General features: G+C 45.6%; 1 protein-coding gene across 5 annotated transcripts in view; it reads left to right on the plus strand.

The window, feature by feature from the left end:
* Tnr (tenascin R) overlaps nucleotides 1-10,224 on the plus strand; it is a 414,919-nt gene extending 404,695 nt beyond the window's left edge. For all 5 annotated transcript variants that reach the window (XM_070034414.1, XM_070034416.1, XM_070034415.1 and 2 more), the window contains 2 exons: nucleotides 396-559; nucleotides 1,427-10,224. In XM_070034414.1, the coding sequence (XP_069890515.1) occupies nucleotides 396-559; nucleotides 1,427-1,546 (284 nt within the window). In that variant the 3' untranslated portion in view covers nucleotides 1,547-10,224. The remainder of the gene's footprint in view (nucleotides 1-395; nucleotides 560-1,426) is intronic.
* Nucleotides 10,225-11,484: the final 1,260 nt, after the last annotated feature.

An 11,484-nucleotide genomic window follows, 5' to 3' on the forward strand; every position in this document is an offset into this window, starting at 1 on the left:
GCCAGGCTGTGCCCACAGTGGAGACCCAGAATGACCCAAGTCAGCATGGCTAGTTTCTGTCTCCAGGGGAGGAGAGAGGAACCATGAGTGTCCTGTGTTTCCTGGAGGGCCTGGGAGACATCTGAGGGTATTGAGAGTGGTTGTGTGCAACCTTGCTCTCAGCAAAAGGCTGGGGAAGAAGAGGTGGTTTGAAGGGAGCAGCATGTAGGTAGTGATCACACAGAATAAAGCGAGGATACGGTCAGCGCAGCCAGGCCGAGGAGCTGAGCGGGACAGGGGTGGTAAGCAGAGGTCCTGGGTGCGGTCACCATATTCTCTGGGAGGGGATCCTGTGGACGCCGGATCTTTTACAATTCTGTCCCAGATGGAACTCCCATGGATGTTCTTCTTTGCAGGAGACTCCCTCAGCTACCACCAGGGGCGCCCTTTCTCCACAGAGGACAGAGACAACGACGTCGCAGTCACCAACTGCGCCATGTCCTACAAAGGCGCTTGGTGGTATAAGAACTGCCACCGGACCAACCTCAACGGGAAGTATGGGGAGTCCCGGCACAGTCAGGTAAGGCGCTTGGGGTGACCCAAAGCACAGAACCCTCAGCTTCATGCTGCAGTGTTCATGTGGGGCCTACATTTTCCTTTGGAAAAAAAAAAAAGTACTTTGAGAACAATCTATCCTAGAGAAAACAGCTGTCCAAATGCTGGGGCACGCCCAGGACGGGGAGGAAGTCCAGGGAAAGAAGGGAAAACGCTTCCACTGGGAGGAAGAACTCAGCGGGAGAGGCCGTGGCCAGCAGGAGTGTCCACTGCTATTTCTCATGGGAAGAGCTCATCCGTTCTGGGAAGTGCTTCACAGGCTGCTCCCCAAGGAGGAAACCAGGCCCCGGTTCAGAAATAGCCAAGTGAAGGAGATTCTATTTCCCCAAAAGAATGCAAATCGATTCACAGACTAGGCTGGGTGACAGGGAGCCGGCTGGACCCATGGGGACTTTCCCCTATTGGGCAGCAGAAGGCCAAATCCAGAAAAGCCCCTTATGTGCAGACACCTCCAGATGATTGAACATTTCAGGTGAAAGTTATGCGAGTCTCCCCCTTCAGGAGCGAGAAATCAAACAGATGTCCTCTTCCTTGGAGATTTTGAAATTCACCACTAGCTGCTACTCCATTCCACAACTGAAGGCCAAAATAGGCAAAGCTGGTAACATGTTCCCAGTAAAGACTCAGACCCTAGGCTAGTTGAAGGAGAATACTGGGAAGGGACTAGGCTCCATTCTCCTTATTGGGAACTCAGCCACAAAACTACTCTTTAGCTGTGGGTAACTACATTGGCATGTTGGATTTCATGCTCCAGTCATTCCCTTTCTTTTCAAGTAGAGAATTCTGTGGAGAGGGAGGGGTGATCTGACTTGTGCCTCTTTCTTGTACCCAGGGAATCAACTGGTACCACTGGAAAGGCCACGAGTTCTCCATCCCCTTCGTGGAAATGAAGATGCGACCCTACAACCACCGTGTCTCAGCAGGGAGGAAACGGCGGGCCTTACAGTTCTGAGCAGTGGGCAGCCGGGAACCAAACGATCTTTTCTGTCCTTTGTATTTTATAATATGAGACAAGGGGGGGAGAGGGCAATAGTCATGTGCTTGGCAACATACATATTAAGAGTGTTGGAAGGAAGGCAGGGGCGTCGCAGAGATCATCAGCTGACTACCATCCATCTGCTCGTAGTTTCTGCTGCCGTGGAGCCTGATTCTGTCTGGGACTGCCTTTTCCCTCCTCCACAGTCATCCCTAACTAACCCCTCCTTTCCCATCTAGGAGGAAAGGAGGGGAGCTGTGGACTGCTGAGGGTTATGGTGACAGGCACATGCCTTCCGGGTATTTGTGATTTCATCACAAGCCTTCCAGGGCCAGGTGATCAATCACACCAGCCCAGAGAAGAAACCTCAGCCACAGGGCTTGGCCAACAACTTCCCATTAAAAAGGAGGAAGAGATCAACAACCCAAGTCCTTTGCGATGGGCCAAAGATTCTCATCCTCTGTGGTTCCTATCTTTTCCAACCCAACCCATCAGTCCTTCACCAAATTTTATTCATCCTTAGTTCCTATTGGGTTAAAATCTCATTCTCAAGGCAGATACTGTTTGATCCTGGCCTTGGGTTACGCAGTGGCTACGTGACCGAGGGTTTCAGGTCACTCTTCTCACTATCCAGCCAGTCAGTAACTTTCCTTGATGGTGAAAGGGGGGGGGGGGAGGATTACTTTTTTTTTCTTTTAGCACTTTGGAGTCATGAATTGAGGAAGGGACAGAAGAGTAAGAAATTAGGGCACCTCCCATAGAAATGACAGTTCACGTAAGAAATAGATCCTCCCCAGTTGCAATTTCTGATCTGATTTATCATGGGTTTTGTTTTGTGACTTGCAAGCAGAAAGCCTTATTTCCATCGTCAGCCAGGCTCTCCTGGTGCAGTGGCCTTAGTGAGAGGCAGAAGGTACAGTTAGAAGAACAGCAGCCATTCTTCCAACTCACAGTCCTGGGAGGAACTATAATGTCTGGGCTAGTTGTTTCGTTTCGCTTTATTTTGTTCTGATTCTGTGTGAAAGAGAAATGACCCCTTACTGAGGTGAGATCATGAGAAACGTTTCTCCATCTTCTTATATTATTCAGCTTTGGAAAGGAAAAATGAAAAGTGCCAGAGGAAATTACATCTAGGAATCCAAAGGTGAGAGGGAAGGGCGGTGGACCCATCTCTCACAGGATGAGATGTGCTGTCTCCGTCAGCTTGATTGGATGGGTAAGCCCTGGAGAGCGAGGGACCTCAGCAGCTGGGACCTTTTGGCTCCTCCAAATCCAATGGCAGCTTCAGCCACCTTTCCAGCATCTGCCCAAACCCATGTCCAGGTCTCCACCCTCCTCTCTGCTCTTGCCCCTTCCCCCAGGCCCAGTTCTGTATAGTGTGGGGTATCTTGGACCTTCAGTTACTGGCGAGTTGTCAAATTTTCTACAAGAAACTACTCTACATTCAAACCAAGCTTTGAAAGCCAGGAAGAGACAGTCCCTTAAGCTATGTGTCATACGCTTTTAGTGCGGTGAGGATGGAGTCTGCTTGACATTTTCTGTAGGCACCCTCCCGTTAGCAGGCTCCACGGGCCTGGTGCTCTGCTACGGTGCTGTGATAGAAGTATGACCAGCATATTCAGAACAAGAAGATACAGAAGGCATTTTCATTTCTCAATTCACCGTGAGCTTCAAGAAGCGAGGAGGAAGAAAGAGAAGTTTATTAATTGAATAAAATTTAACTAGAGAGTGGGCCAACCATGAAGAGTAGGAAATATACTGAATACATTACTTGAGAGCTGAGGTACAGGTCCAAAGCTGCAATTTTGCCAGCTACATGACTCTGGGTAGGTTGTTTTATCCCTCTAGACCTCAGTTTCTTTGCCTAGTGAAGGAAAGACTAGACCAGAATAAATTCGAACTTCCCTTTGGTTTTAACAGTCAATGATGCCAATCTATGGTGTAAAATTTAGAATAGAAATTGACATTGATGAGAGAGCATAATTAAATAATGAAAATTCTCCAGAAAGGAAGGTGAAAAGAAGGGAAGGGAAGAAAAGGAAAAGTCACACACACACACACACACACACACACACACACACACACACACACACACACACACACACACACACACACTACAGAAAAAGATAACACCAAGAAGAGGCTGAACCGCTTGTGTCTATAAAAGCAGAGTCAGACCTAGGTGTGTCAGTACGGCCCATCTCATCAGAGGAACTGAAATGGAACAAGATTGTATGTCAACATTTCGGATGAAAGTCAAGAAATATCAGTAGAAATCAAAACCTGCCTTCCACTGGAATAGTGGACATTTTTATAAATAGTATCAGAAACATTGCCTAGATTCATTTTAAAGAATTTTAAAGCAAGAAAGAGACTTCACAGATCAGTTCTTTTGACCCCCTATAAAATGATTCATAGATTCCTTTCGTTAAGTACAGTGACTTTCTTGTGAGTTTTTTTTAAGCCATTTTAGGAGACTGTGTTCTACTGTCTTTCCAAGGACAGTGATCAAGTTGACTTAAAGCTTCTGAACACGGTTTGTGTCTTCACTGAACTTCACTGAGAAGCTGTTCCTGAGCTTCTTAACTAACTCCTCCTTATTTCATCCATTCAAGCACCTGTGCTTATCCAAGAGAATGTAGGAAGTTATAGTCAGAAAGTGCCCACCACAGTACCTGGGTTGCAGCTTAGTAGTAATGTGTTTGTCTAGCAGGTTTAAGGTGCTGGGTTCTAGCCTTAATACCATAAATAACTGAATAAATAAAGCATGCACCCTAAGCACATTGAATATTCCCATGATAGACTCAGAAGGAATAAAAGTGGAACCATCCCAGAAGGAAGCCTAATTTCAAACACATTAGGATAGATAATTACACCGCAAGAAAAGAAAGGAAAGGAAAGAAAAGAAAAGCCAACAAGGACAGAAAACAACTACCAATGGTTGCAATAGATTTGTTGTTTGGAACCAAGAGCCAGGCAGTTCCTGCTCTTTGCATGCTCTGTCCTATAAAGATATGTTTTCCCAACATATTAAAATCATGTTTTCCATAAGAGGTCAGATGTGAAGGAGGGGTCACAAGGATGACCAATGGGTGAAAATTGCTGGCTTTTATGAACAGCTGGAAGGGGTTCTTGCTCAGAGTGACCACAAGGTGGCGCTCACAAAAATCTAGCCGCCCATGGAAAGGGGTGAACCATCACAGGGGTAGGAAACAGTGGAGTTTCCCTGCTCCCAAGATGGATTTGTAAAGTAGATTTATTTGTACAAGAATGGAAAGTGTAGAGAAAACATTCAAATCCACCTTACCCCTCACGAACAAGGCCCTAACTCCACTGCTGATACGGTGGTAGGATACCTGACAATCTCTTTCCTTCCACATGGGAACCCAACAGCTCCCTGCAGGCTGCCCATTGACAAACTTGAAGAAGCCAAGCTGCCAGCGAGCTCTATGCCAAACCAAACAAACCTAAACACGTTCGTGCTTTGAAAATCCAGTCTCAGAACAGAGCTGTAGATTAAGGGACAAAGGGTCATTATACAATCTTTTCAAAGAGCTCTTTTTAAAGCACCGGTAAGGGAAAAAAAAAAAAAAGTGTAGGAGCTACTCTTTATCCTCTTCTCTGGATAAAGAAAAATGCAACCCATGATAACAATGGATGCACCAAGCTGAGGGGGTTGAAAGTGGCTGGATTTGCCAAAGTCCCTAGAGGACAGACTTTCCTTACTCTGTGTGTGTCTCTCTGTCTCTCTCTGTGTGTCTCTCTGTGTGTCTCTGTCTCTGTGTCTCTGTCTCTGTCTCTCTGTCTCTCTGTCTCTCTCTCTCTCAGCCCCCACTCAGAATTTTAGGAAAAGATCCAGCTACTTAGCCAGGTTATATGCTTTTCTACTGCTTGATTTCTTATTGCTAAATTCTTATTCAATCAAATTCTTGAGTTCCATTTCTTTCCCTCCAGAGCTGAGGGAAGAGGAACCACTTTCCCCTTCGATTTGCATCTCACTGTCCACTTGGAAAACTTTGAAAAAGAAAACTCTAAAAAAAAAAATCCAAACTCTTTTCCATTTCAATAGTTCAGCAGGAGGTGGGATCATTTGTCACTTGCTTCAGACTTGTCAAACTGTCAGAAGGGTCTTGGGGAGCTCGGAAGCCTAGCCTAACGCTTACCTAGCATCCTGGGTGGTCCACTTCCATCCGGGTAACATGGATGAAATGGGGACAGGGTACTGAGTCATGGGCTGGCTTCCGGGCTGTGCCTGTAACCTCTAGCTATTCTGCAGGGGAGCTGTATTCCTGAAGCTCTTTCATCAATTGCTTCCCCAAACCTTTGCATCTTTCATAACCACCCCTCACACATATGATAAAGTTTCCCTCAATGGCAGTGGAGCATTTTGAAAACTATCAGACCAAATAAGAACTCAAAGACCAAATGAAAACTTCCAGAAGCTGTACAGGGTCAGCAGCGCTGCTGGGCTTTAAGATGATGTGTTGGTGTGGGTTCAGTTCCAACTGGGGGAAAAAAATGGTTCCAGTTTGTTCTAATTTTATCCACATCAGATTTGTGCAAGCCAGTGTCTGTGTTCTCCAAACTCTGAAAAACAGAAAGAAGGAAGAATTATATAAATGAAGCAATGGATCCTTATAGAGTAAAAGTAGGCTTTCTACTTATCCTCCAGCACAAATATAAACCAGGCAAAAGCATAATGAAGATAGCAGCACCTGATCCTTAAGTTCTAGCCTGCCCCAAACCAGAGCTCCTTAGCAGTGCATTCAATCCACATGAGGAAATAAGCAGACACCGAGACCTTTGCACATGGCACACCCTGGGGGCTTCTTTGCTTGCTCAACTAATCCTGCCTGGATCTCACATTTTCTTCACCAGCATTTACAGCCTGATCTGACATCTCCAGCATTTCTGATTTCTTTTTCAAGGCGACTCCTTGCCTGAACCATGACTTCATTGCACCTGCAGAACTTCATTGTCCAAATGTCCTTGGCAAACCATCTCTGGACACTATCGCATTTTCTCCAAACAGGAAACCTTCTCTTTCCCCATGCTCAATAATGCTGGGTATCCAAATAACACGGCTATTACTCAGACAAACTCGGTCTCCTCTATTAACTTAATAAAACAGCTCCCTATTGCCTGGGACTGTGAGGCTGGTCTAATGCTAAATCAGGAGGATCGTTATCTCTCTGTCACTGTGTTAACAACCTCCAAGGAAATCTTACATTGGTCTTTAACATCCTGTCATTTAACACTGGTCTGATCCACCCTAACTCCAGGCACACATGGAAAGCGCACCTTCTGAGACAGAGGGAACTAGAGATGGTCTAACTCCATCCATTCGTTTCATGCTCAAGTAAACCTAGGCCAAGATAGGTTAGGCAGCTTGCCCAAGTAACAGAGCTGAGGTCAGGTCTGGCACAGAATTTTTAAGATTTGTCCTTTCTTAAGCAAAGATTGAGGAAAATAGTCCTCACTGTCCACCAGATCCTACTAAAGGCTTGGCACATTATTACTTTACTCAATCCTCCCTACAATCTTGAGTGAACTGAACCCTTTCATAGACCTAAACATCAGACATAAGAAGGTTAAGTGATATGTCCCCAAGGCCTCTACTAAGGAGAACTGCAATCTGAACCTCTTTGTGCAACCTGAGAACCTTTGAGTTTTCTACTTCATGAGGCCTTGTTTTACATTTATTTAGCCAGGTGGCCACCATCTTGATTTTGGCTACTATGCTTGAAACAGGACTCACAGTGCCCCTCTGTCTCCCTTCATTTTCTCAAGAGCTTTTGCTTTGCATTTGCCACTATTCCAGGGATCCTGAGCCCCAATGGGGAGTTCATTCTGGAAGCTTTCTCCTTTCTTTTTAAATTTGGGGAGTGGCAAAGAGGAACCCCAGGTTTGGAGGAGAAGACAGGGACTGGGACACAGCTGTGATTCTCCAGTTCCCATTCTTTTGGGAACATGGTAGCCTCTTTCCCACCCAACACAGGAAGAATGGATATTCCAGAGTCATCTTTCTCCAACTAGAGCAGGAGCTATGCCAGGAGGGATAGCAGCGAGAAAGCTCAGAATAAATGTGGTACATATTCTGGAGCAGTCATTTCACTATAACGTTTGGGGAGAAAAAGTTATATTATGGATGTATTCAAACTACTACAAATAGTAGGTAGCACAAGAATCTCCTGAATTTCTAGGCTAAGATATACAGACTACACAAACATTTGGGCTAGTCCTTTCCAAACTCCCAGAGATACAGATACTTCCAGAGTTCCCTGCAGGAGCACATCAGAGAAATGTTTGAGCAAAGAAAGTAGAAGAAAAGAGAAGAGAAATACACTTTATTGGTTCCCTAGCTTCTTCCTCCAACTCCTTCCCCACCTGCTGTCCCCCCATAGCTGAGGGGGGGACTTCAAACTCTGCACACTTCAGCCACCTTGAAGAACGTAGAAAGAAATCAATAACGTGGTGGCTTCAGATGCTAGGTCATAACTTCTCAAATGAACCCTTCTCTGTTAGTTGAACAGTGTCCAGATGAAAAAGAGATAAATTGTCCCATGAGAGATCTCTACTTTTTTGTGACATAGGGCCAGGACAGTAGCAAAGGACATATGTTAAATACAGCACCTACTAGGTTCCCATTAAAATGTCAGCTGACAGAGTCCTCCTGGTCTAACCCCTTCCCCAGCTGTCTCCCTCTGTGCCCTAGAACCAGCACGGGGCTCACAGCTGTAGGGACAGCATCTGTATGAGTCTATTCTTACCACATATTCTTCCTTCCTCCCCCATTGACACAAACACACCAAATTACTCCAACCTCAACTGCCAGGCCCATAGGAATTCCCAGTCACCTTACATAAGTCCCTTCGGCGTCTGAGAATACCCTTACCTGGGGCTTTGGCAGCCGAAACTAGCTCCGGTGGTCTCTAGATTGTTATTTTATGAAATCATAAACGCCAAATCCTCCAGTCCCTCAGAATTTGAGTTTATCGTTTTAACCTTTAACAGCCTTTTCAGGTAAAATAACAAAGACCAATTTACTGACTTTGTAGCTACAATGTACTTGAAAAAAAAAAGAGCACTTAACAGAAAAACTGGGGGGCGGGGGCGGGGAAAGACACAAAAACAAGAAGGAAATGGAGCGCCTGCTCCTCAGGTGACACACGCTGTGATGAGCTAACACGGAATCACACCGAAGAAAGGAGAGGGAAAACCAGCCTGCCCATCCCTTCATGACACTGTAGCTCCAAGACCAGAATCTCCTCTGCCTGTTAACCATTGTTAACTAGTATTTTTAGTCCTGGTTGCTTTTAGCTTCTGTATAGTTCCTTTTTTAAAACACATTTTCTATGCGTTAATAAAAGATCCTGATGGAGTGCTGTGTGTTTTCTGAATCCTGTGGGCTATTCTGAAGGCCTTTACGTTTTTATTGTTATTATAAAGGTGATCTACAGAGGAGTTATGTCAAGAAACGAGTACTTTTCTTTTAAGACAATTGACCCCTTCTCTTGCTTTCTCCCAGTTTTTCCCCTCCCATCCCCACACACAAGGTGTACAGTTTTTCAATGTAGTGTCCAGTGAGTACTACTGTTGCCTTTGCCTGAACCTCGGTCCCTCCATTTCTGGGGCATGACTTTCTTAATGACTGGTCTGTTTGCGTGTTTTTGGGCACCCTCTCCTGAGCATTTACTAGCCTTCTTCTACCAACCTGTCTCCTCGGCATTATCCCTTTAGACAAGCTCTTCGCATTCCCAACGGCCTTGCTCTCCATGTCCCTCGTCTACTTGTTCTTTTCCTCTCTCTAGAGCCCTAACATACCTGTATATCTCATAGTCTCTCTCCCTTTCCCTCACCATCCACCATTGAATTCTTCATCTCATCCTTTGCTTTTTACCATCCATCACTGAATGCACCATCTTATTTCTTGCTTTTGCCATCATCCCCAGTGGGAGACAGCCTCTGCTGCTCCAGCATCACCCACATGTTGGTCTTGTCTATGCCTATGAGTCCTTGACTCCCCACTGAGATAGTAACTCAAGATGGCCTCCCTGCCTCCTTCCTGCCCTCTCTCTTGGCTCCCTCAACTATGGAGTGTTCAACAGAAGCCTTGTCTGCAAATCTCTAGTGCCACCTACGGATACTGGCTGAGAGTATTTGACAGCCCCCAACTTGTTAAGCCTACCTTGCCTCTGCTCAGTCAATGCCCTGCACGTGCCAGGCCCCATCGCCCCAGTTTGGATCTGCTCTAACGAATTCTCCGCTAGCCACTCTGATGGTAGTTCTCGTGAACACCTCTTCTCAGACTTAGCCACATGGGAAAACCTACTTGCTTTCTCTCTCAGCTGGTGCAGAGGGTGAGATCAACTTTAACCTCTAGGTTGCATCAGGTAGATTTCAGCAAGGGAATGGTTCCAAGTGGAGAGTCGTTTCCAACGGAAATTTCCATTTGGTTCCATTCCAGAAGCCTACAGAGCTTCAAAGTATGGAGAGAACTGAGCCATAGATTGGGCTAAAATCCCATAAACCAAGATGAGCAGTTCCCCCCTACTTGGGAAGGCCAACACGGCCAGGTGTTATGATGATGGAAACGATCAGGAGAAGAGAATGAAGCAGGAGCAGTCTGAACAAGCGTCAGCCTGCAGAAGCAGGGTCAGGAATACTTCCTATCCATCTCTGTTAGCTTCCGGGGGGGGGGGGGGGCACCAGGCAAGGATTGTGAAATGCTCAAAACCAGAGGAGGACTCCTCTGTTCACATCCTTCGTTAAATAGAGGAAGAGTAAATCATTTTAAGAATGGATTGAAACCTTTCTTTGAAGGGATTGTTTTTCCTGTGTGCCTCTCCCCTGCACCACAAAAACATGGGGAAACTCCCAGTGTCCAGCTCTATGATAATCTACCACCAAAGGTGCTGTGCACAAACAGAGCCAACGAGACACTCTCTTAGCCCTTTCCTTGGGCCTCAGACCCTTTCTTTCCTTGTTCCTTAGGAAAGAGGTCTCTCAGGGATGTCAGACAAGGAAGACCCTTGTTGAGAACAGCCACATTTCCAGGCACTGTTTTGAAGAAACCACTCTGGATTATATACATACCAGCGAAGTGACTACCAAAACAGAGATCGTCTCAACTTGAATGTTATCTAGAAAATGGAAACAGATATTAAAGAGATCTCATGGAACTGAGAGGACCCTCAGTAATTAGTGTTTATTCTGAGGGGGCTGGATGCTAGCACTATGTTCTAACTTAAATGAGTATAATTCACCCATTGCTTAAGACCTCTGGGTGCATTTACAACCATCTGAACACAGATTTAATTATTGCTGTGTTGTGGGAACTAAGAATTGCCAGGGGTAAAATTAAAAGAGGATTATTAAGCAAGAGAAATGTTAGCAGCATTAGTAATCAGTGCAATTACCCCCATCGCATCTTTTCTCCCACGATGCCCCATTGGCCCTGGAGACCTATGCTGTAGCAGTGGCCAATTTGCCAGTCAACAGTAAGACATTACCACAAAATGATAGCCCTCTTGGTCCGCGTCTCTGCTGTGACACATACCATATACCCCATTACCCTGGCTCATAAATCCACACACAAATCCGTCTCTGATTCCATTCATCCTTACCACCCACATTCAAAGAGCACCTACTACATACCACACCCAGTGATAGTTCCCGTTAATAGGAAGGTGACTTTAAAGTGCTACCCAGTAGAAACTTGACATCTCTCTCTCTATTCCCTTATCCTATACTTTTACATGCCAGGAACATTGTTTGGGACTAGTTTGTGTTCAAGTTCTCTGGAGAAACAGAAATTGACACACAAGATTATAGCAGCTGAGTCTTACATTCTGCCAAAGACCCAGGAAAGTCACTAATATAGCTCAGTCCAGCTGTCAAGGGCTAAGAACCAG

This window comes from Dipodomys merriami, unplaced genomic scaffold, assembly GCF_024711535.1.
Source record: "Dipodomys merriami isolate MVZ:Mamm:240054 unplaced genomic scaffold, mDipMer1.0.p SCAF_24, whole genome shotgun sequence".
NCBI classification, from domain to species: Eukaryota; Metazoa; Chordata; class Mammalia; order Rodentia; family Heteromyidae; genus Dipodomys; species Dipodomys merriami.